Here is a 26,253-nt window from a genome sequence, read left to right as displayed (position 1 = left end):
ACGATGTGGCCGAGCGAAGACCGAAGCCTGCCGAATATTAATCGGTTGGTAAATGCTCTTTTATTTGTTTTATCCTTCCCACGTTGCCGTCGCTTGGTCAATTGATCAGGCCAACACTTGGACTAAATTAATGGTTCGATAGATTTAACTGATTATCCGTGTACTAAGTATATAAGGGTTGTAGACAAGGCTGTGGTTTATGTTGCCTATTTGTAATACTAAAATGTGTCGTAGCCGTACGCTAAATTAGCTATAAAGATCTCCTAAAGTAAATTAATGAATATTTTGACTTGAATATAAGGTACAGGTACGAAATCACAAGTTTAAAAAATTTAATTCATAGCATATGTTTTGACGCATTAGCGAAGTTACTAATTTTTATTACAGTGGAGGTACAACACTTGGTATTAGCATCAAATTCTATACATATTTCGGGATCATGTTTTTTTATATGGAATGTTGGTAATCGCTTGTGCCTGTTACACAACGTAATTTTTGGGTCTAGAGCTTTCCCCGAAAGTATTTCCTTCGCCGTACGAATAAATGTTGCGTACATAGAAACTTTGTCCGATTTACGGGCTTAGAGGCGCGCGTCTAGCCACTAGCACAACACTGCTCAAATCAAGCAATGTCTTCTTTGAATGGATTGGATTATTAACAATATTAATGTTTAATTCATTTAAATAAAATTACCAATTTGACTTTCTTTTATACGTACAATGACATAAAATACGCGTTTCAACGATCACGTAATAAAGAAAAGTACGAGCGGTAGAACTATAGCGAACTAAATGCCCCGCATGAGGGCAAAGGGGTCACTCATCCAGGGTAGAACACCAGCCTAATTGGACATAGACTGCTCTTTTCACGTCACTCCAGCTTCTTCTGTAATTATGCTTCGTTACCTGGTTGGTTTTGGACTGCCACGTTTCCTTTTTCCTTGGGGATTCCTTGTTGATCCTTTTGCCCGATGAACAGCTTGCTTGGTAATGTGACTTGGATTCCTCTGGAGCGCCGCTTAGAGCAGCTATAAGAAATCTCTGACGTTCATAATTGCACTTATGAATGTAAAAATTATTAGACAGATCTTGAGATCGAGAAAACGAGTTTTATTAGATAATAATTTAGAATATGGGTCTACATCTTAGTCGGCCCCAGGGCCCGCATATGTGAAAATAAATATTTTGGCAATCTATTTTATTTGTCTTAAATATTAATCTAGATAGAGTTGTTTTGCATATAACATTTCGTTAATATTGAAAACAATCATCACCATTTCAACGCAAACCAATATTACATTTTACAAATAAAAAGCTCCATGTTTTAAAATCTTTTATTATTTGGTTTCAATATACTGATCCACTATCAACGTCCGACGGTATAAAGGCTTGATTAATGACATTTTCCTCTAGAAACCGTTTGCAATGAATTATCAACTGCAACAATTTTATAAAGTGTATTTCGGTTAGTAAAATTTTAAATGTTTTAATTTTATATTTTGCAATAAATATATATTTAAAGTTTCAATTTACTTGTAAAATACATTTTTCCTTTGACCCCATATTAATTAATAATTTAATTAGCGAATAATTGGGAAGTTGCTCGAATCTCGGGTTAATGAAGTATGTCTTAAAAAACTATTTAATTACTATCTGCCGACATATTTTTCCTTTTTTAGTAATCGCAGCATTTATATCATAGTTGGGTGTTTATTGACTTAAAGCAATTTCAAAGTATAATAGTTGTTTTAATATTAATTGATTTTTATTTAAATATAAGCACTTTTTGATTTGAGAAACTTTTCTAAGAATCTTAAAATAACAAAAGCTAGAAGCTGAAAAATATTACTTTCTTATGGTGATTTTTCACAGCGACATTTATCCGTTTCAGCTCTTGCTTCAAGTGCGCACTTTCTTCGTAGAAACTGGTGTTCACATTCCACGTATCATCTTTCAGTATAAGAGGCAGAACGTAAGGAAGACCTACGATAAATTATTTTGCAGATATATGAAAACCGTCAATGGCACTTTTTTAGAGATTTTCGGGAAGTTTTTAACCTATGTTTAATAAACCATTGCGGGACACACAAAATATAAATTTTATTAATATCTTTTATTCAGTTTTGGTTTCCACAGATTTTGCATACAAATCCTAGGATTAAACCAAGGTCTCTCAATATATTTTCATACCTTCCAGTGATGTGACAAAAAAAACTTATTTAATATATAGATATTTGCATTTATTCCATAACTAACATCTCTCAGCTTCGCGTGGAATTCCTTTTCGCAAGATGCCACTTCTCAAACAATAATTGCTATATCCCAGCCAATTTACTTTCAACTACATGAATTTCACACCTGTCTCTTCTTCACACTATCTATTGCGGAAAACCGTACAATAGTTTTGGAGTTCATCGCGTTTGTATAGACAAATCAGAAGTTTGATGATCGGACGTCGAGGCAAAATTCCAAACGAAACGAAAACGAAATTCCACCCGTATCACCTCGATGTCCGTCGTTCCACAACTAACCGTTTTTTAATGAAGTATTAGCCGCGCACCACCACTATGTGGAACCAGCTGTCTACTGAAGTATTTCCAAACCAATCCGACTTACGATCCTTCAAGAATACCGTACCAATTTTTAAAAGGTCGGCAACGCACTCGCGAGCCCTCTGCCATTGAGTGTCCATGGGCGGCGGGATCACTTAACATGAGGAGGGCCTTCTGCCCGACTGCGTCCTGTAACATAAAAAAGACCTACGCAGGCGGAGGATTTTATTTTATATTATCTAAGGACGACGTTACAAATCCTTGACATGTCCAATCATAACCAATGGTTATCTAAAGGTATGGTATGTAAATTTAGACTTATTGTTAAACAAATTTTGTAAACTTTCTGCTATATGTCCTTCACGAAGCCTCTTCTATTATTAAATAACTGTTTAATGATCATGAATTTCTATTGTCGATTTAATTACAAAAGCTATATACGTCACAATTTATATACCTTTAGCGGTGCCCAAAGATCCATCACTTATGACACCCATATTACAGTGTATTTCAGAACTGTCACGGGCTTTCCAAATGTTCTTCAAAGTTCGTGCAAACTCTGCCGCTTTATAGATAGAACCGTATGGGTTTTTAGAAGCAGACATTGCTGTCTATAGGAATTATAAATTCATTTGAATACGTTTGTAAGTTTGATTAATAATCAGTAGGATAGGCATCGTATAAGTATTCAATTGCTCATATAGAAAATAAACTCCATTCAAGGGTTTAAACGCACAAGCCCAGGCTAGTCGCACGCTTAACGAATGCTAACACTACACTAAAGCATGCTTTCTGTTTTTCTGTTTCGAATTTGTAAATCTAATGGCTCAGCCTCCTTTGTATAACTCACGCCCTACTTTTTGAGTCTAAGGCAATCTGGTTTCCTCACGCAGTTTTCCCTCACCGTTCAAGCGAATGTAACATGCGCACAAAGTCCATTTGTGTAGCCGGGGATCGAATCTACCTACCTCAGGGTCGTAGGTTTTCACACTGACGCCACTAGGCCAACACTGCTTGTGAGCAGAGCAGAGCAGAGAGAAATATATATATAGTGACTATATAAATAGTGACTTTAATATAAGTGCGAAAATCGAACGTTAGAAATTATATAATCTATAATTTATCCAGACCGAGTAAAGGAGAAAAGAAACAGTTTTGTTACATTGTATGCCAAGCGATTTTTAAATTCACATGCATAACCTAGTTTCAGCAAGTAATATATCTCGCAAGATTTTCTTACAACGCTAAAAACCGTTAATACCTTCTCAATAAAATCCTTTTTCATCCAAGTAGCGTTGAATTGAGTAGGATCAAGATTCAGTGATTCCAAGAAGTCTTTAGCGAGTAATCCAGAGTCACATTGCGAGTCACTTTCCTCGTGAATAACTAAAGGTTTTTTTACTTCGATGTGAAATGTTTCGTCGTTGGCTGCCCATACTAGTACATTGTTAATCACGTTGCAATGGACCTTAAAGTATACTAAACCTAGGTTTCGTAAATTATAAACGTGTACACGAATTTTGACTTGACATAACTTTTTTTTTAATAAACAAAAATTTACATTTGATTAGCGAAAATTAAGAATATTAAAATTATATTTGGGTATCTATCGAATAAAAATCTGTGTTACATTTAAATACTCAGCTAGAATCGACTTTCCGATTGCGGTTATTGGGGTTGAGCAATAAAACACATCTGGCGGCATATTCTTTGACAACGAATTTAAAATGTCAACAGCAATAAGACCATCAGTAACAAAAATTGGTTTCCTTTTTATTTTATTTTGTTTTTCTTTGCTATTTCTTTGTTTTCCTTCATCTTCCGTGTCTTCAGGCCATATAAAATTATTAGCTAATTTGGTTATAAGATACAACGTATCAAAAACTTCCTCTGATGGCTCATTATTGAAATCAAACGAATTTGGATTCGGGAAGTTTGTTATGAAACAAAATACGTCACCGTCTGCAACGCTGAAACAATAGCAAGCCCTCCCTCATACCGTAAGACTCAAACTGTAATAGGATTAATTACAAATAATTGATTAATTTAAGGAATATATGATTGTTCTAAAAACCAATTTCACCTGTCATTATACTATTAAAATCTACCTAATATCCACAATGCGGGATTGAAAGTGAATGTGATCAGTATATAATTGTATCTATGGCATGGTACTAATTGTACTAGCTACTCGCCACATGGCCCTCTGTATACACTATGGCCTATGTTCTAAGTCGACCAACGTCGGCACTATAGAAATTATAAGTATAAGCCAAAACGATACCGATCGCAAAATTCGCGTAGAACAAACAGTACAATGGAGTCTTAATCTCAATCACTACCACTATTGGGAATTACAGAATTCCGGCGCAGTCCAAAGGACTGTTGCGTCATCTTTATGATGTGGCGTTGCGACAGCTGAGCTGGGAGAGATAACCACTATGATTTAAACGTAATAAATCAAGATTTCGGCAAAATGGGTTATCAGCAATTTTATTATTATAAATAATTTTTATTGATTATACCTTGGTAAATCTGAAGAAACTTTGATTGAATTCATACAGGGAAATGCACATGCTGCAACCTCATTTTTCAATCCTTCAGCAATATGTACTTCATTCGAATAAACAATAATGTGAAGGTCGACCAACTGTGCCTTCCCAAAGACTATTCCGGACATAATTTTAGCTATAATTAACTTGGCAGTTGGTGATAATGAATTAAAAATTAACACTCTTAATGATTCGTACACCGGGCTGCATTGTAAATTCATAATTCGGTGAGTACCTTACTTCTTGTAGCGAATATCAACAAATGAATTATTATATTCAATCAAAATACTCGCTTATAATAGATTTTCTTGCCACATTGACAGACGTTTAATATTTGTAACACATAATGTTTGATCAGGAATGTCAATTTTATTCAGTTTGTTACATGTTTGTTATACTTCATCTTTACAAAGGTTCTATATAATATAAAAACGGAGAAATAATTTATGTTTAACGTTCTTGAAATTTAATTTTGGTATATCATAGATCCTAATATTGTACAAGTATATAATAGAAATAAACGAAGTTCGCGTGTTTAAAAAAGTTATAAACGCCTTTCTTTTTATGAGATGAACGGGATTTTGTGAAATCAGTTGATGCACAGATAATTATGGATTAGTTGACGTAATGTGTAATAACAACGTCAGCGTAAATAAAGCTAAGTCAACTGTCGAAGTGATAACTGACAACTGATAAATGATAACAAATTCTAGTTTCAAACTACTTTATTTTAATTTCAGCCAGAAGCGAAAACAAGGACACTTACGTGTTATTTATAAAGTTTTCTCTTGTAGAAATGTTTTGTGAATTATTTAATAGATAATAATGGCTTCTGCTTCCTCTCAAGACAACTCTGAGGGATCTCCAACGGCGTCAGTATCGTCCCTTAAAAATCCAAAACAAGAGCGATCCCCATCAAGATCTTCATCTAAACACGAAAGATGGCCGGAAATGTTGTTATCCAGGCCAGAAAAATCTTATTTCTACACAACAAAAAGTAAGTACTATTTCACTACTACTTCTTTTTTAAAGAATAATATATTCCATTTACTGGTTATTCATCAAAAATTGTTAGAAACATTCATTCCAATGAGGTGTCATCAACATACATATTGTTTATTGTGAATGTTAAACTCTGAGTATTTATTTTACATGTTATCCATTCCATAACAAAGAGATGTATTGCTTAAAATTTTAGTGCCTTAACAAATTTTTTTCACATATTGATAAAACATACAACTTTCTGTTTTATCAAATTTCAACACAATGTAATTAATAAATACATTGAAAACTTAAAAATTAATTACATGTTTCTTAATTTATTGTTATTCAACTAATTCTGTAAAAATATTATATATGATACATATAAAGTAATTGAACAATTAACTACTAGTTGTAGAGCAACGATTTCACACTGATATATTTGATAGATAATCTATTTCCAAATAATTACCTTTTTAAATTGATAGGAATTTCTTACGGATCACAGCTCTTATAGTTAACAATAATACAACATAGATATTTTTAAAATATTGCAATCTTAAATGGTGTATTAAAATATTTCATATATAAAAAAAGATGTTTCGACATCTCTGGAACCTGGATTCTATTGCTTTAAATGTATTTATTGAGAAAAAAAATTGTTTTCAATGAGGCAAAAGAATTATTTTAAAACGCAGACTCGCATACTGACTTTTTTATATAATTTGAAACTCGAAGAACTAGGGATTCATTTCCAAGAGTTCAAATTAATTAACATTTAAATAACCACTAGAGGGAGGTGGGGACGACGACTCTAGTAAATAAGAATGATCAAAATTCGCGATTATTATTTCTATAATTTTACTATTATATACAATAAAGTGTACAATTTTTCACAAATTTTTATTTCAAAAAGAATCAATGCCATTACGTTATCAACATATTTACATGATATATAAATTTAAATGATATATTAATTTAAAGAAATTGTAATCCAAACTTACCCATATTTTATTTATAAATACAATTGAGAAGTGGGGACTTGTCTCTAAACAAACAAGAGGTATGTGCACAATAAATACTTTTAATTATAGTGTTTTGGGAGCAAGATACTATTTCTTCAACTTCAAATTACTGAGGACAACAATTAACATTGATTTTATTCAATTTATAGAGTGTTTTTCAAGAGATGGGCAAACAAAAATTATTGAGAGATTCGAATTAACAAATGTCAAATTATTGAGAGTCCACTGTAAATTTATTTTACTAATCACAATTTAAAAAAGGTACTACAGAATAACATCCCTCATGTCATTGCAGCTTACACCCTATTTGAATTAAATAAATATTGGAGTGTATGTAATACTATTTTTTCACTTTTTATTATTAATTCCAACAAAGTATGGACAGACTGCTATATGTACCTCTAATAGAAATTCTTAAAGTTAGTTCATTAAAGTAAAATAAAAAAGTCTTGTACACCACTTTCTTAAGGCCTCTTTTCACTTTGATTAGTATGAGCGCAAGTGATTAGTAATTGAGGATGATTAGTGCAGGTGTGTAGTGTTCAATTCTCGTTCAGTGGCTCTGTTAAATAAATTCAGTTGTCAATAGATCTACATGTTTGGATGAACATCGAGAAGGGCGCTTGCAATTGGAAGAAGTGTTAAAAGCGGTGCTATCTGAAACCGAAAAAGTTTTGGAAGCTGAAATTAAGAAAATAGACTCATTCATGGTGCAAGTTCCCAACTCTTTAAGGAATTGACTGCTGAAAATGCAAAGGTATATCACTTTGCTCTCAGGTTGACCGAACAGTCCTGCTGCCTGGCCAGAAGTGTTTTGGCAGGCACGCTACTAGTGCGAGGGGAATTAGGGCGCATGGGACGTGGCTACTCGCAGGTCACTCGCAAAAAATTAGAACACGCTTTTAAACATGTTACTATGCAACCAACTAATCACTAATCAAAGTGAATCCAGGCCTTTATACCTACTAGCTGACTCTGCAAACATTGCAATGCCACATAAATGTTTGATAGATGAGAAGTAACAGTAGTAGCTGCCTGGTAGAACTAACTAATTGATGTATAATTCATCAGTTATGGACCAGAATATGAAATTAATTAGAAAAAAAATAAGAACAAATTTTGGAGTGAAACTCATTACTCAAGGTTACAGACATACAAAATTAATAATACAGAGTTGTATTCTAATAATACATACATAGTTATTTTTTAAAACATACTAATAGTCATTTTACTTAAGTATAAGACAATTTCCTTCAAGGTAATACTGCCAATTTACATAGACCTGAAACATGGAAACATGTCATCTGTAGGAACTGGACGTAAAAAAACAGGTTTCACACATCCTGTAAGTTTCCCACTTTCCCTAGAGATGGCAGCTCGCCGGTTGAGTATTGATTTTTCCGTTTCCGCCGCGGTCGCCGGAAAATCAATATTCACTGAACTTGCTGGAAAAACCATTTGTATATTGTCTCTACTAGAATCACATTGCGCGTATCTTAATATTAATCCTAAATTTGTGTTAAAACACTTTCTCTTGGCTTAGTTAACATGCAGTCAGGGGTATAATCAAAATTAATAGACCAGTGTTTGTATTTTCGCTTCAAAGTTTATTTGCTGCTTTATTATGCGTTCTCTTGCCGCTGTCCGTGGGGTAGAACCCGTTCAGGAGTTGGCGATCCCGTCTTCCATCGAAGGCGACGGGAATTCTGATGCCGAAATGGCTGGAGCGCAGGATACCATATACCTCTGCAACTTCCGCGTGTCAGTAGATGGCGAATGGCTATGTCTGAAGGAGCTACACGACATGGAGATGCAGGATTCCTATATCCGACCCTCTGATAATGGTGCGATCACTTCTCCGGACGATCCTATGCATTCATTGATGGGTAAATCTTTGTTGCTACGTTTGATACGTAGTGACTAGCGCAAAAAGGCGATACTAGATGCATGTTTTATTCGCATGTCAACTCGCATCGTCAATGCATCGATTTTTACGCTCCCATCACAATTTGAGACACTTATAGATTTTCAAAAGGTGTGCCGTTTATAAAATTAAATATGTTTTAGCTCGTGACCCAGTGGTGATAGAACGTAGCAATCTCGTGAACATCTCCAAGCTGATTGTAAAGGAATTGATTGAACAATCCCTCCGCTATGGCCGGATGCTCGACAGCGACCACTTACCGCTACATCACTTCTTCATTGTTCTCGAACATGTCATGCGTCACGGCCTCAAACCAAAAAAGGTATATTTCCTATTTCTTTAACATGCATTACAGTTACCGAGGTACATGTTATAAATGTTATGTCAGCAAAGGTAAGGATATTAATAACTTGTTGACATCGCATGTTCGTTTTATTATTCAAGACTATTCTTAACTATTGACAATCTAACACAAACAATGTAAACTGCAATAATTAAGGAGAACTTCGTAGGAATATCGCCCAAAGATACATTGGTAAAGTCATTTTTTTATCCTTTATGCAAATATTCTAGGTCGCGATCATCTGCAAATTTATCACTGCCTTTTGTATAAGACAATGTTAACATTTATGTAATTATATATCGATATCCTATAGGGACTCCTCGGGCCGAAGAAGGAGCTGTGGGACATCTTGCAAATGGTTGAGAAATACTCTCCTGAGGCGGCAGATATTACAGCAAGTGTGCGGGATTTGCCCACCGTTAAGTAAGTTTCGATTTTTTAAATGTTATAATTCTTACAATTAAAAAAATATCCTATATATATACTGACTTGGGATCAACTTTTAGTTTTGTATAAATGGGTGGTGATTCACATATTTACAAAATTAGGGACACGTGCTTGGAAGCCTAAACAGAACATCATACTAAAACATTATGTTATTTAATTTCAACAGTATACAAGTGAAACGATCTGCTATATTTGGAATCTGTTAAAAATAAATCTTATTAACTTATGTGTAGAACGGCCATGGGACGCGCCAGAGCTTGGCTTCGCCTGGCACTGATGCAGAAGAGACTTGCCGATTATCTAAGGATATTGCTGGAGCACCGTGAAGAAACGCTGGAGGAATATTTTGAACCCCACGCCCTGATGCTGAATGAGGAAGCGGTCATCATAACGGGTCTACTTGTTGGATTAAATGTCGTTGACTGCAATTTGTGTGTCAAGGTTAGTCTTGTAACCCATTTCTTTAGTACATGATGTATTATATTGTACTATATTATTTATTTATTTTCATCATTATTGCACATCGAAAATAAAGAAATAAAACAATAAACTTAAAATATGGTGCAACGGGTCTTAACGCTATTAAGCGATCACTTCCAGGCAACCCTAGTTTAACAGAAGTTAGAGCTGAATAGTTTTTGATCAACTGATTGAGATTTTGATGTGTAATTATTATAATTGTATAAGTATTTACATTTACATTGGAAAAAATATATAGGCACGTTGAGACTTATAAAATTTACGAAACTAATAAATTTGGTATTGTCTTTTATTAACATAACTTTTACATATGTAAAGAAAACCCTTTTTTAACGAATTGAAGCTATGTGTTATTACAAACTTTAATTATTTTACATAATATTATTATATCAATAAATATTATAAAGTCGACTACATATCTTTAACAGGCTTAAAAAAAACAGAAAGATTAATTTATTAATTACATTGACACGTATATTTTTGTATAATTTTTCACATTGAAATTACTAAAATGTCTACAGGAAGAAGATTTAGACAGTCAGCAAGGTGTGATCGACTTCTCTCTATACCTGCGCGGGAGCAGCTCCTCCCACGATCTCGCGAATAACGGCAACAATGGAAATAACGAGCCCAAGCAACGACACATCAACACTATGCTCGATCAGAAGAATTATATTGAGGAGCTGAATCGACACCTTAAGTGAGTAATTATTTTTACAGTACATATGTATTGATGGAAACACTGCTATCTAAGCCAGCTTAATGCATTCCATTACTAAAAATCGTTCTGATCGGTATAGAAAATAAAATGTAAATACCGTAACTTTAGACAAACCAGCTACCCACTAAATTATTTCCGAAGCAATTCGACTAAGGCCACTAGAAAAGAGTTTACCAATTCTTAAATGGCCGGCACGTGCTAGCCTTCTGGTAATGTGAGTGTTCATGGGCTGATGTATCACTTTACCTTGTTTGCCCCGGTAAATAAAAAAAATAGGTTTTAAGAAATAAATTATGGACAAATGAATTAAAAAATATAAACTACATTTACGTGAAATTTGAAATGGAACAAAACGTTTTGTTCAAGGGCTTCCATGTAGCAATATTTTTAACACGCTTAATTCTAGCATTGTACACTCATACTACCTATTCTTGTATATGATATGGAGTGTTTTTGGAGTTGTTCGTATTACCTGCAGCTGAGTTTTATTATCGGACGTCGAGACAGAATACAAAACTCCTCCCGTATCATACATACTAATTCATTAAAAAAAACACTTGCGTGTCTTCTGGCAATGTGAGTGGCGACTGTATCGCTTAACATTAGGTGAGCCTCCTACAGGTTTTCCACATGTTATATAAATATATAATCTTATCAAAATAAAGTCAAATTGTAACGTCGGGGATTCCGTTAAAAACGAAAGAGTGAGTAATACGAAACGTGAAATGATGACGCGCTTCATTCGTATGTGATTGTTATTACAAAGTGATAAAATTGTTAATTTAGAAATGCAATCACGTTTAATAAAATTTGTTTGGACGTTTATGTACAAATTGTTTAAATATGTCAAGTGAAGCATAGCGTAACGGTTGCTATAGTCGACGCATTTATAGCGCAACAATTTGTTTCGTCTTCCACAAACACACACAATTACATCGTCATCATAATATATTCATGTATTTATTATTTTTACAGTACCCTCGTTTTTAAAACCAATTGTGTTGGTTATCCTAGATGAAACTTTGTAAATTTAAAGAAGAGCGAAACTTCCCTGTAACAGTTCTCTGACTTACTAGGGAGGCCTCAATCTGAATTCTGTTGTACATATAAGCTAAACAAATAAAGAAATTTGAATTTTAAACTGAGTCGTCAGGCAATAAATGTATGGCATGGATAGGAATTTGCACGCAATGGGTTGCATTACATTGCTAATATATCGGCAAACCCAAAGTATCGCCCATATATCAGGATCGGTATCGTTTCATCCCTAAAATAAACTATGAATTTAAATGACGTGTAATACTGAATCTGTGTATTACTGAATACACAGATTCCTGTGACTGGCTGGCTACAGCAATAATTTGACGGTCGAAGTCGGACTAAATAAAATCATGGCGTTATACTTAATTTTCAAATAACAAAATAAAAACAATTGGAAGTTATCGTGTTAATGTATCGGAAGTACGGTCCATAATGAAATGCTAATTGTACAATTCGACCGCAGAGCTCTGTAGTTTATATTGAAGTCACGAAAGCATCTAATGCGTCACGATAATACAAAGCTCGCGACTTTCCATCCATACAAATATATTAAATATAATGTTTGCTATGAGTAATAATCTAGTTTTTACTTTATTATGAAGTAAAGGAGGGCTCTGTGATATTCCAAACAGTGCTAGAGTCGGATTCAAAGTCTAGACATAGCTCAAGTCAGACCCTACACAACTCTCCTCTCCTCTTACATAACTCTTTTTATTCCAAGAATAAAGAACAAAAATTATATGGTAGTACAATCGAAAGTTGGTATATTCTGCCAAACACAATGGCGTGCAAATTTGTCTTAATAAGAATTTGACATTATGAGTCATATCAATTCATTATCATTATACGTTATCAAATAATGTTTCACGGAAATATTTTTTTTTTTCAAATGTAGTATCTTAAGTTGATTTTAAAAAACTCTACTTGGATGATCTTTAATGTTTTTGTTAAATTATTGTAAACCTTGATTGCCACACAAAAGTTTTTCCTGTACAGTTCCAGATTAATTTTTGGCACAGACAGTTTCTCGCCATGTCTACTTCAACAAATGTTTATTCCCGTTGACTTAAAAATCTATTAAAAAAATGTTTTGTGAACATTTCTAAAATAAACATACAGGGAAGAGATAACTACGAGGTATAGACAGACACGAGAGCCTGATAGAGTATGTTATTATAGTTTGATATAACGGGGCAAAGGGGCAGGAGGCTCATCTGATGTTAAGTGATACCGCCAATAGACACTCACATTGCGAGAGGGTACGCAAATGCGTTGCCGGCCTTTTCAACGATTGAATTCTCTTTTCCATAAGTAACCTTCAAACTCAAAATAACTTTATTCTTATAGGTAAACAAGTACACTTATGAACGTTAGAAACTAAACTAAACTTTAAATTAATTGTAAATTTATATTTACTACCAGTTCGCAAGTCAAGGGCGTAGAGCGGGCAAGAAGAACTGGCAAGAAATTTTCCGCCAATCTTTTTAATCGCTAAGTTTCGAGTAATACAAATTGTTTTAACTGGAGCAAATCAATCCCAAGGATTAGGATCATTTAAATATTCGTCAAATTTTTAAAAAGCTTTGATTAATTTACGTCTAACAAGGGCTTTGAATTTATTCAGTGATAATTATCTAGTTTTAAGGAGTGGCTTATCTTCTGGAGCCTTAGTCAAACTGCTTCAACAAACGCTCACCGCATATAAGCAAATCGAATGAATTAAAGCACTTATACATCCCCCAGAGATAATTGGACATACCCACACACCCTTTAGCAAGGCTTTTTGGCTTTATTTTAACTTGAAACATTTAAAATATATTTAAATAAATAAGTGTTACCATTTTAAAGTACGCCACTATCTTCACGGCATAAACTCAATTTGAATTTTACAAGTCTTCAGGCTTAGTAGCGCGCCATATATTGTAATTGTCTATGATTTAATAATATTTTGCTTCTAACATGCCAGTGAGATAGTGTTCGTCGAATATTGAAAATATTTTGCAACAATGTTTTGATAAACGTATTCTATCAGAAGAGTTTAATTTCCTGACTCCGCAATTGTATTATGTGAAACTATTTGCACTGTGCCAGGTTTTGTTTCATTTAAAAGGAATTGAATTTTCAATTTCCCAATTTAACCTATTCGACTTGGGGTCGTTCAAGAGCGTAGCAATTCCTAAGACTTCGGCAATGCACTTGCGATCCGTCTTGCAGTGTGATGGTCCATGGGGGGTAGTATCATCATCAGATGAGCCGTCTGCCCGTTTGCCCAATGTATTTAAAAAATCAGCTGAGTAATCATTACCTTAGGCGTTTCTATATCCTTAACCCGTTATTGCCACAAGACGTTTTTATATAGAAATAGCTTTTGACGAGTACGATGAGATTAATCCATCGGTGGTAGAAACACATTGGAACCCAAACATAACGGACTCAAATTGAAAAATTTACCTTGATTTCAAAATATTATTACAATTTAGATCCATGATCAGGGAATACAATCATACTAACTGCTATTCACATGGTAAACAATATTTTTTTATATTATGATATATGTTTGGATTTTTTATTTTATATAATAATATTATAAAAACTCATGATTTGTTACATTAGAAAACCACTGTGGTTTGTATAAATGTAAGCATATCAGTCTTGTTTAGGAGCGCGACAATTGCATATAAAAGTAGTTTTTTAATTCACTGTTTTTGTTGGTTACCGCCGCGGTAGCAAATACCTCAACGTTATCTCGCCATATACGTTGTTTGCTCTCGATGTACAGAGCCGAACTTGTGTTACCGCTCGAGTCTGTACGTCATGCTCCACTCGTTTTTTTTTTCATCTCGATAAAAGTGCTCGACTATAAGGCATTTATTTACTTTTTCTGTTATGGCCAGTATTTTGTAGTTTAAAAATTCCTGTTATTTCATATTTATATGAGTCGAGCACTTTTCTCGAATGTGTTTGGAGGTTATATGTAAATTATAATGTTATATTTAAGTGCCACGGTAGCGAACCTGCAGTCAAAAGTGGAAGGCCTGACAACAACCAACGCTCTCATGAAGGAAGATCTAGCAATCTCCAAGAACACAATGATACAGCTGGTTGAGGAGAATAATCAATTGAAACACGCTTTAGGTATGTTTATTATAAATGTCTAATATATCAATAGATGTTTATATAAAAAGTCGTATTAAAGAAAAACGTTGACGATTTATTTATCCTAAGTTAGCGGTAAGGAAATGTTGATACGAAATCAAATTGTTATCAAACGAACTGGTGAAAGTGTAGCAGGAGTGAGTCTTTTCCTTCCCTAACAAAAAATATAATATTTATGGCTAAATAATGAATCTTTAACTCGCTTAATGCCTTCACAGTATTATATATATTTTATTTGTACTTTTTTTTACATATTTGATAATTCTAACGCGATTTAAGTTCGGTGGCGGTTGTTGGAGTATGTTTGAAATAAATTAAATACTTTGTTTTCAGCTAGTTGTCAACTCAACTGGCTTTAAACGTTTAAAAGATGAGATTATAACTAACTATAGACCCCTATATGAAGTGTACTTAAGTAACACTTGAATAATACTGTACTCGTTCTATTAGACATTCGAAATCGAGAATTTTATATTTATGTATGTATGCATGAAAATCTGAAGGGCTTATTCCAATTTATTGGCTACACGTGTAAGTTGATTGCCAATATTTGCTTCGCGCTTCTAAATAATAACTAAAATATATGTGAAACTTAACTATATTACTCGCGTTAAGTGTTGATTAATAAAACTTTGGTTTAAATTAGAAAAAAATAACTTTAGTCCCCCGGAAATACGAAAAGAAAACGGAAGAAAAAGTCTTCAAAATGTAAACATGCTTCAGAGATAGTTGTTAATTTCGCAACAGATAAGAAATGAGTCACGCCTATTGTATCGCTTAGTATACGTTTAAATGTCGCCGGCGCATCACGTATGCTATGGGTAATTCAAATAATAAACGGAATAACTTTTGGAAATCATGTCAGTGTCTATATTGAGTGTTATTAATAAGAATTGAAGTCCATTACCGAATTACCTCGAGAGTCTAATGTCCATTATTTTGTTCAGGTCAAGACATTACTAAAGATAGCAGGATCAAAGTGACCGAGTTGCATGAAGAGGAGGTGAGTGATTTATGCGTTTACAGTTTTTTTTTTCCTTTTGGATAAATCTGGGATTTCGTTCTTTTTATAACTCGTCGTGTTCTGTACACGGCACTGTTCTGTATACAGGTTACGGCGTAAATTCATACATTTACCCAGAGTTTGATTCCCGCTAACATTATTTTAGTTTAAAATGACGAAACGTATCTTCGTCCCCTGTTGAAGGCTAAGAGGCTCGACATATCGTTTTTGATTAATATAGTAAAGTATAAGGTTTGTAATGATAATGTTTATAAACATTGCATAATATTGATTGACTGATTGTTGTATTATTATTTATATTGAGGCGATTGTTTTATGTTATTTACACTACGTTGGACAAAATTTATGCTTGAAGTCTCAGAATTATATTTGTAAATGTTTACTAAATAATTCAAAACAATCAAATTTTGAATAAACATTTGCATTAGCAAATTATTCAAGTCGTACTAGTTTAATATAAAAAGTAGCAATGGCTTAAATGTGTAATTACTGAATTTATATAAATGAGTAAAGTAATTTGTAGTGGCTAGTGGTATAAATAAAAGACTCGGAAGATTTTAAGTATATGTTAATGGAAAATAATTACATTAAGAGTATATAAGAATAAGAGACAGTCTCTTGTTAATTACATCTGTACTGTCAATACGATCCAGTTGACTTAACCATTTACTTAATAGCCAGAAAAATCAAATAGAAAGTTACGATAAACGAAATTTATGTTAATTTTTACATATCCAATTTAATAATTTCTATTGATTTTTTTCCTTTATAAGTTTTGTAAATGTTTGAATCTTTTTGTATATATCTTTAGAAGAGCTATTAAAACTTGAAAATGTTGTAATACTAAAAGAAAGTATCGTAAATGTAGATATATAGAATTTAATGATTCGTAACGAAAATCGTGGCTGATATAGCAAACATAGTAGCAGTACGTTTTGCTCTAATTGATACTAAATAACACCTTGTGACAGTTTTATCTTAACACTTGTTATAATCGACACTTAGCTCGAAATCATACATACTAAAACTCGTTAAATAATAAATGAATATATTATAAATAGCTGATATTCCATTACTATAATATTAAGTACATTAAGTTAATGTTATTGTATTTATTAGTACACGACCTCCTCCAAAGTCTTCTTGTCTCTAATCTTCACTACTATTTTCGAACCTTTCCGCGCTTTCTCATTTCTTCTATCCTGAGCTATTCCCAGCAAAGGTGACCCATCTATCATCACAAATGTCGTTACATACTTTCATTAATTAGTAAATATGTTGAACATAAACAATCACACTACAAACAAAACTAAAATAATTTTTTAACTATACTATTTTATAGAAATATTTTTTGTTTACTTACGAGCAGTGAAGTGTAAATACAAAAAAAGAGATCCCGGCTCTCTTCTACGCTTGAAAAATTAACTTTCATCTGTTTCACTTATAATGAGGAATGTATGTGCATTCTCAAAAAACTTTACTCTAAACATATATGTGTGTAGGTTTATCGCGCAATAAAATAAAATCGTTGATTTAGAAAGAAATTGGTACATTCAGATTATTTAATTATACAAAAAAAAGAACAATCAGCCGTATAATATTAGGCAGGCACATGTCATAATAATAATAAGAACAATTTAGTTATTTATGATTGTTTTCAAAACTTATGTTTATACTATGTGGGAGAGACCACGCTGTAAAAGCACCTTGCGTTAAAAATTAATCCCTTGAAATCATTACACGGCAGTGATCTATAACTTCTGGGTAGGTTCAGAGCCGTGGCGTAGCATTTTTTTAAATACATAATAGTGCAAAATTCAGTTACCTATAGCCGTGTTCGATCTCTCGATAGATATAGGCAAGTTTCAAATTGTGGGATATTTACAAAATTATCGTTTTTTTTTGTATAGGAAAAACGCAGCGTGAAAAGTACAACGTCAGACAAATCGAAAAGCGACAAAGACACGGAATCTGCGAAACTTTTGGAGGAGGAAAGGAAGAAGAATGCGGAACTTCAGAAAGAACTTGACTTGCAAGTATGTTGAGCTTTTTTTTATAAATAGAAGCCAATGGCCCGATAATATGAAACGATAATTGGTGTCTGGTGAATTTGGAGGACGTTCCATCACTTCGAAGCCAGCCTCTTAAAAGACAGACAACGCAACATTGGACTGCGCAAAACAACTTGAGAGATTTTGCCACGCCGTTCTTGTATTTCCTCGTAACACCCCTCGCAGAATGATATTAAGTACTTTTTTTATTCAATAATAGAGAGTTTGAAAAAAGAACTCTTTCTAACTAAGCAATTTTTTTTAAAATTTAAACCAATTGAAACCATGACGATCATGCGATAATTATAACAATGCATAATTAAAACTGACTTAGACTTCGCACGAAAGATTAACGGAAACTCTTCGTTTATTTACCTTTTAAAAGTCTAGTCGTTAATGTATTTAGGAACTTATTAATGACTAATTAAATAGGCATTAGTTAATAAATATACCAATTAACAATAAATAGCTATAATTTAATAGTTGTACATATTTAGATTTGCTGGAAAATTTTACGTTATCTGGCTGTATTTTTTATAATACCCCAAAACGTTCTTATCTCTTTAAAGAACATCAAAGATTCTACAGTCGTGGGATTATGCCTAACAAATATATGTATCGAAAAATAGATTACATTAACACGAAAAAATTCAATTATAGCTTTTCCAAGCCTTATAGTATATAGTAGCACGCGGTGCTACGGCGTTTCGCCGCCTCGCCGAACATATATACCTATTTTATATACTATTTATTTATTAGATATCCAACGGGTATTCTCATAGTAGCACATTCTAGTTTATATGTTATTTGCTACAAAGGTTAAAATAAATATATAAATTATTTAATCTTTTCGTAATCGATTCGTATTTAAGAAATAGCCAAATTCACGACTTTTCCTATTTTAATATTATTTATTAAACACAAGAACAGAGTGTTACCCCTCAATAGAGATTAAGTATTTTTGGATCCTTTTAATGTTAAAAATCCTTTTTAGCAAATAAGGTTAGACTTAAATTACTTATTAGTCTTATGTACTTATAATACGTACTTATTATAAGTATATGTACGTATAGATTGTAATGTTAAATGATGTCTTTGTGCGTAGACAATTTACAAAAAACTTTTTTTCCTTATTGGGATTCATGTTAATTTGATTCGACATATAAATATTATGTTTTATATCGGATTTTGATGATAATATACAAATTTTCCAGATATCGCTTAAGGCAGAAATGGAGGTCGCAATGAAATTGCTAGAGAAAGATATACACGATAAACAAGACACAATTATCTCACTTAGGCGGCAGCTAGATGACATAAAACTGCTCAATTTGGAAATGTACAAAAAATTGCAGGTAATTTTCTTTATTATTTATTGTACATTTAACTAAGGAAGTTTTTATTAACACTAATTGACATGTGTTATGGTATTTCGTTTCATTATCGAAAATCGAGAGCATTTTTTAAATAGCGTAATAATTATATTTACGAAGGATATTTAACGATGTATGTATTAAATCCTTTTAATAAAATGTTAAAATAGCCTGTCTTAGCTTTAAAACAACTTATTTTAGAAACCAATGCGCGACAGTAATGCTTTTGATTTTTGTTTTTAATCTGAAATATTTTTACCATAAATCTGCTAATCATTTCAATTAGAGCATGCCCTATCTAGGATTTTGTACCCTTTACCTACCTTGACCGTTTATTGCAGACCTTGAACGAGTTATTTTATAAAGGCTATTACTATAACAATTAATTGACCTCAAAATCAGTGAGTCGTATTGTTCAAGGTCATTGCAAATTTTATGTTGGTGTAACAATGTCGCTGGTAGTATGATACCTCTTTGGAACTATATAGGTATATGTGCTGCGATTCTAATTTCCGCTTAAAATACTTTGTTGTGTTGTTAATATGCTCTTAACTTATTGCATAAATTTTGTAAGCTTTTGCTGGTAATATTAAATATAAATCAATAATTTATGACAGTAAAATTTCCAACAAGCCCTTCTGTTATTGTTGTATTCAAAAATCCGAATACTATAGTGTCATTGTCCCGAGAAGGTCGCACTTGAGTGTGGGAGCAAGTATTCAAATACCCACGCGTTCTCAAGTTAATTATCCGTTACATCCACTTATTGAATAAATCTTGTCATACGTATTTTCCCGCAGCGATTATTTCAATAAGAAGATATTACACAGTAACAGCAGTATTAAAAAATGTTACCTCGCTCGTGCCACGATCGTCAGCTTTTCCACCGTTGTATTCACTTAGTACGCTTTTACTCAACGCTTATGTAGTTCAGATATTATACATATGTAACTAATGCTATTGTATTCACCAATGCCGCGCTTATATGGAAGGAATGCGAGGTGGATCTCACGAAGAAAGGCGAAATGGTCTCCAGGCTTCAAGGAAAGGCTGAGCAAATTGGCAAAATACTTCACAACTTAGAAATATATAATAATTTGCTAGGACCCGAGCACGATCTCGTTAAAGCGCTTAGATCGCCCTCTAACGAATCGCTCGGGGCCAAAGTAGACACTTTAAAAGCACAAAGTAGCGGTCAAAAGGGTACAAAGTCGAAAGATGAGGGACCGCCAAAAAAGAAAATTAACCTACAGGAAATACCACCGTTCCGTAAAAATAAAACTATTAAAGAATGAATTGATCATGTACTTAGATGTAGATGGGTGGTATTTCCTAGCAATTATTATTAACCGCTATGTAGAAAATCTTTTATATATCATACTAACAAAAGGCAATAATTATCGAGTTAAATGGTGGCTTTGTTTTAGGAATGTGAAAGTTCCTTGAAACATAAAACAGAACTAATAGCCAAATTGGAAGCAAAGACTGAATCAATGGGCAGCACGATACATCAACTCGATGAAAAGTAGGTTTCTAAATATTTTCTTAAAAGTGCCTAGATGTTAACGATCGAGTCTTTACTTACGGCTTGACATATCAGGGCCTAGTTGGATTGACATCGAAGCAGACATATCCATTGCGTTAAGCGTTTGACTTAAAACGTTTTGAATATTCTAGAATTTAATAAATGAATGTCGAGCTGGCAATCCTAAGATATTTGTATACTTATTAATTGTCAGCTTTCAATTTCTCGCTGTTTATTGGAATATGGTTCAAGTTTCTACAGAACGTTTCAGGACATCGCATGACGTGATAGTTAAGTTGTATTCGTTGTAAACTCGAACTAGGCCTACAGTCGCACATTGTCAGCGATGCACAGCTTATTTCGTCATTGGCAAACCCTTACAATAAACTTTGGTGATTTTCAATATTTTGATAACAATTTTATTGAAATGTATTATGATGAATGAAATGATTACAAGCAAGGCGCTACGCTTTTGCTTCGTTGCTGTGGTTAACATGTTTTTTATCTTATAAAATGTATTGTGTTATTTTAAAATTATAACTGTCTTGTATTAAATATTAAAATTATTTTGTACTCTTTATCAGTGATATAGTAGTAAGCATATTTCAAATATATTCATGATCTCATATTCCATTATGGTGGGTTCGTTTTAACTGTCTGGTTTAAGCAAAACAGACGCAAATCGCAGGTGACAGCTATCTTAACACATTGCGCATTGTAAGCGTCGTTATTTAGCGTTTAATGTGAATTTTCTTTTATAGTTTTGTAATTCAGAGCTTAGTTGTAATGCCTTCGTTATAATAAAGGTTATTCGAACATTAATGGTATTTCATTTATCAAAACCGCAGATTATTTTTGGTTTATTGTCTAGGTTTGCCATTGTCCATTTATTTGCATGATAATTTTATATTTATGCTACTCTTGTGTTTCGATATTTTGTTTTGTATCGCTGATCCCATCCATAATCCATAACCAATATTTAAATATCCAATCGATATTTATATACTCATGTTGGTAACTATGTATACTTAACAAAATAGTGGAAAAGACGTCCCAGGTCCGAGAATATTTTTTATTTTGTGTTGTTTTGTTTGCAGTTATGTTTAGTAATTAAACAAAATACCTTCTTAAAAAACTACATATCCTTGATTCTATATTGAATTTATGCGGTATATGAAAACGGTTAGGTTGGGTTAGGTTAGGTTCTGTCACGTTTTAAACCAATAACTATGCCGCTTCTATAGATTTACATTATCACTTTTTTCAATAGATTTTTTATATAAAACAAAAGATATTTTCTTTATATGACAATGTAGCCCTTGCTACTTTAGAATAATTTAAAAATATATGGGATACACAAATGAATAAGTTTAATATTTTTTGTCAAAATCTATCATTGCGAAAAATAAAGCTTGGACTAAAATACGTTATACATGGGGCATAGGTTACAGGAAGATAAGACTGTTAGGAAGAGTCTGGAGGACACTGCTCGATCGTTAGGACAAAAGGCGGTGACCGCTGAAACAAGAGCCGTGGCTGCTGAGAGTGATCTTCGGATAGAGAGGGAGTGGCGAATATCATTGCAGGTTGGTTTTATTTATAATTAAAATTTAATTGTATTATTGTGTTACATATAACTGAAGGTGTACAGCGTAAAAAAAATCACAAAAAAGACTAGAATGAAAAGACTAGTTTTTTAATAGGTAGAAGGCTCACCTACCTCCTATTCTATAAAAAAACAGAAAAACTCAGTTAATGATGACTGGAACACACAGGTCTTCACTATCTACTATGTGGAACCAGCTGCCCACAATATCAAAACAGTATCTGTTGTAGTTAAGACTAATTCTAAACAGGTCGCTTGCATCTAATCTTTACATACAATTTTTTTCTGTTTTAAGACTGACTCGGAAACTTTCCTTATATTATTATTAAGATTTTTTTGCTGTATTCAACGAAGAGTTATTCAAATCGTCGACGACCAGTCACTTTCCGAGTGGCTTGATTCCCAGGCGTTGCGTAGAGATGTGGGTTCTCTGCATCTTCTACTGCATTAACCACGGAGAGAGTTCAAAGGAGTTGTTCGGATTAATACCTGCAGAGGAGTTTCATTATCGGTCGTCGAGGGTGGTATTTTGTATTCTGACGTTGCACAGTCGAGCGCTTCTTAAAGCACTTTTTGCCACCGCCATTATGTTGAAGCAGCTGAAGCATTTCAAAACCAATTTGACTAAATTTTCTTCAAGCTAAAACCGTACAAGTTCCTGAAAGGTCAGCAATGCACTTGCGAACCTTCCGTATCACTTAAGATCTCTGTGAGTCGCCTGGTCCAAAAATCCTCTGTACTTTAAAAAAAATATTATAATAGGTATTGTCTTTTGTGAACATAGCTTTTACACATTGAAAAAAAACGCTTTTTAACCGAATTGAAGCTATGTGAAACTAATAAATATTTACATAATTATGTTTATAATAATAATACATAACTTCAATCCGGTTAAAAAGTGTTTTCTTTTAATAGGTAATTATGCTTTTTCAAATTTTTATTATGTTTTCTCCATTAGGACTCAATGATACGGGATCGCGACAAAATATCGGCGTTGACACAAGAAATAGAATCATTAAAATCAATAGGACAAGTAAGTATTCAAATCATATAAATAGTACAATAATATTTGGAACCTCCTAAAACTTTGGTCTTTTAAACTGATTATTCTGTCGTTGCGTTGCACTATCTGTGCCAATTAACTCGAAGGCCCACAGGTTATTGGTTCATGTGACAAACATTTCATAACACCATTCTTAATGATAATGAAGGCGTTACAAAGTCTGAATTACAATTAAAATTTGAGTGTTTTTGCAGACACTATCCTGTGTCTGCATATATTTGTATTAATTTTAATTACATTTAAAAACGGCGCCAAAAATGTAACGCATTTCGTCTTGTTAAATTCTAATTTCTTATTATTTAAACCTTTCAGAAATATATGGCCTTACAAGAAGAACAGCACCAACTTAGAGTTCAATACAGTGATGCGCAAAAAACTCTGGAAGAAGTCGGCGCTACGTTATGTGAGAACAAATTGCAACTGGCCGAGTTGTTAGAAAAAGAAGCGAGGGCTGTACAAGACGACACTCCAAACTGGACTAGCGATAAGGACGCCTCAGCTTGTGCGGCGTGCGCTAAAGAATTCACTATTGCAAGGCGGAAGGTATTACTTTAGCTCCAAATTATTATATCCGAGTTCTTATAAACAATTGTCTTAGTTACATAAGTGAACATTATTTAAAAATAAACAGCAGGTTGTATAAAGTCCAATGAAGTTCTCTTATTCTATATTTCAATAATCTGTTATAACACTTCGTCAAATGACACATGACATGTCTATGATCCGACACATGACATTTATGAAACAGTTTTATTCCTGTCCTTTGTATTAAAAATAGTTAACCATTTTCAGCACCACTGTAGAAGATGCGGCAACATTTTCTGTGGAGCGTGTAGTGAAAAAACCGTAGCGTTAGCTGGCAACACCAAACCTGTTAGAGTGTGCGACGCATGCTTTGTCGAGGTTCGACTAACGTAACCCAAGACCCATATATAGAGGTTGTGGTATGACAAAGACTTATGTAGAAATTTATATTATAAACTGGAAAATTAGCAAAAAAGAATTCAACGGACATGGTTGTAAGAATATATCTATAGAACAATTTACCTAATATTTTAAATAATATATGGATTAGGATTTTTTAACTTCTATACAAGGGCAACATTCATTCCTTGATATAGTAAACACACTGTAGTTTAAACAACGAAATCATGCGTAGTTATCCTGAGGAAAGCGAACGAAGGACTGAAATAAAAACACATAAGTTTTTATTTCAATGTCTAGACTCAAAGGAACATACGCGAAAGTGGGCACAGTGTTCATGATTTTACTATTCCGTCAATAGATGGCGCTATTAAATGTATATTATTAACAACTAATATTTATTCAAGAATATTTTCGTTTGTTGTAAAGTGTATTCACCGTTGGGTACACGAGTCTTAATCCCATATATTCAATCGTTATCCATCCAATAGTTGTCTAATTCGTCTAAAGTATCGCTTGCGCATAAACCTTAATCTAGTTTTGATAGATGTAAAATCATAAAGTTACCGATATCCAGATTGAGTATTCTGATAAATGAGCTGGGTCTGGATATCCATAGTTGCTCCCCTCACTAATTTAAATCGATTTCGTTTAGTTTTATTATATAATTTCGTTTATTTTTTATTATCTCTTCGGGATATGCTTGTCAGATTAATAATTGTATCTTTTCTTGTACCAATGTAACCAAGCTTTTATATATAAATAAAGATTCTTACAGGACATACGAATTATATTTCGTATATGTCCAATGTAGTCTACGTTCTTTACAAGAAGCGACGCAGAATGTTTGAATCAATATGGCGGTAACCGTCTTTATCATTAACCCTTATTTTTAACGGTGGCCAGGTTTTTTGTGAAGAGCGTGGACTGTTATATTACTCAAGTTTTAATCTGTTAAAAAATATTAGCGGTTTTATATCAATTATGTTTTTAAATTGCTTACTTCATAGTTCTGCCAAGAGGTGGCGCTTATATTAACTGCAAATCTTTATTCTTAAAAGTTATACTCAAGTGCTCGTTCGGCCTATACTGTAATTAAAAAAGTTAATATGAAATCATACGATGTATTATGTAAGTTAATTAATTAGCTAACTTAATAATCTTGATTTTATAGAAGTCGTAACAAACTTATTAGCTTATCCATTAAAGGATACCATCCTTATTTATATATTATACTTATTTATATATATCATAACAATAAGCAGTGTTGGCCTAGTGGCTTTAGCGTGCGACTCTCGTCCCTGAGGTCGTATATTCGATCCTCGTCTGTGCACCAATTTTCTTTCTATGCACACATTTAATATTGGCTCGAACGGTGAAGGAAAACATCGTGAGGGAACCGACTTGCCTTAGATCCAAAAAGTCGACGTCATGTGTCAGGTACAGGAAGCTCATCACCTACTTGC

The 26,253-nt window shown here is 33.2% G+C and overlaps 2 protein-coding genes across 5 annotated transcripts; one reads left to right on the top strand and one right to left on the bottom strand.

Annotated features, from left to right (window-relative positions):
• Positions 1 to 1,346: 1,346 nt before the first annotated feature.
• On the bottom strand, positions 1,347 to 5,361 carry LOC123714430. Its single transcript, XM_045668671.1, has 7 exons — positions 5,339 to 5,361; positions 5,077 to 5,218; positions 4,182 to 4,521; positions 3,813 to 4,019; positions 3,009 to 3,162; positions 1,849 to 1,982; positions 1,347 to 1,436 (listed from the first exon to the last, which is right to left on the bottom strand). Exons 2-7 carry the CDS (start codon positions 5,109 to 5,111, stop codon positions 1,347 to 1,349), a joined length of 960 nt encoding a protein of 319 aa, XP_045524627.1. The 5' UTR covers positions 5,112 to 5,218; positions 5,339 to 5,361.
• Positions 5,362 to 5,822: 461 nt separating this feature from the next.
• On the top strand, positions 5,823 to 26,081 carry LOC123713922 (RUN and FYVE domain-containing protein 2-like). Of its 4 annotated transcripts, none has more exons than XM_045667807.1 (14): positions 5,823 to 6,100; positions 9,177 to 9,355; positions 9,690 to 9,799; positions 10,057 to 10,264; positions 10,825 to 11,003; positions 15,064 to 15,200; positions 16,169 to 16,224; positions 18,156 to 18,281; positions 19,511 to 19,651; positions 21,097 to 21,194; positions 22,639 to 22,780; positions 23,759 to 23,833; positions 24,176 to 24,406; positions 24,656 to 26,081. In XM_045667807.1, exons 1-14 carry the CDS (start codon positions 5,929 to 5,931, stop codon positions 24,779 to 24,781), a joined length of 1,980 nt encoding a protein of 659 aa, XP_045523763.1. In that variant the 5' UTR covers positions 5,823 to 5,928; the 3' UTR covers positions 24,782 to 26,081. The 4 variants fall into 4 exon arrangements, with proteins under 4 accessions (XP_045523763.1, XP_045523762.1, XP_045523760.1 ...); XM_045667806.1 differs by lacking the exon at positions 5,823 to 6,100 and adding an exon at positions 8,577 to 8,953; XM_045667804.1 differs by lacking the exon at positions 5,823 to 6,100 and adding an exon at positions 8,577 to 8,995.
• Positions 26,082 to 26,253: the final 172 nt, after the last annotated feature.

Source organism: Pieris brassicae, chromosome 9, assembly GCF_905147105.1.
Source record: "Pieris brassicae chromosome 9, ilPieBrab1.1, whole genome shotgun sequence".
Lineage (NCBI taxonomy): Eukaryota > Metazoa > Arthropoda > Insecta > Lepidoptera > Pieridae > Pieris > Pieris brassicae.
The sequence above is the reverse complement of the archived record's forward strand: the minus strand, read 5'-3'. Positions and strand labels throughout refer to the sequence as shown.

Excerpts from the sequence above, each read along its gene's own strand:
- LOC123713922 (XM_045667804.1), top strand. The coding sequence starts at position 8,734 with ATGCGTTCTCTTGCCGCTGTCCGTGGGGTAGAACCCGTTCAGGAGTTG. Across the intron at positions 21,195-22,638 it reads ATACATCAACTCGATGAAAA|GTTACAGGAAGATAAGACTG; the intron begins GTAGGTTTCTAA and ends CATGGGGCATAG. Across the intron at positions 22,781-23,758 it reads AGTGGCGAATATCATTGCAG|GACTCAATGATACGGGATCG; the intron begins GTTGGTTTTATT and ends TTTCTCCATTAG.
- LOC123714430 (XM_045668671.1), bottom strand. The coding sequence starts at position 5,111 with ATGAATTCAATCAAAGTTTCTTCAGATTTACCAAG. Across the intron at positions 4,522-5,076 it reads GTTTCTTCAGATTTACCAAG|CGTTGCAGACGGTGACGTAT; the intron begins GTATAATCAATA and ends CTATTGTTTCAG. Across the intron at positions 4,020-4,181 it reads TTCTAGCTGAGTATTTAAAT|GTCCATTGCAACGTGATTAA; the intron begins GTAACACAGATT and ends GTATACTTTAAG.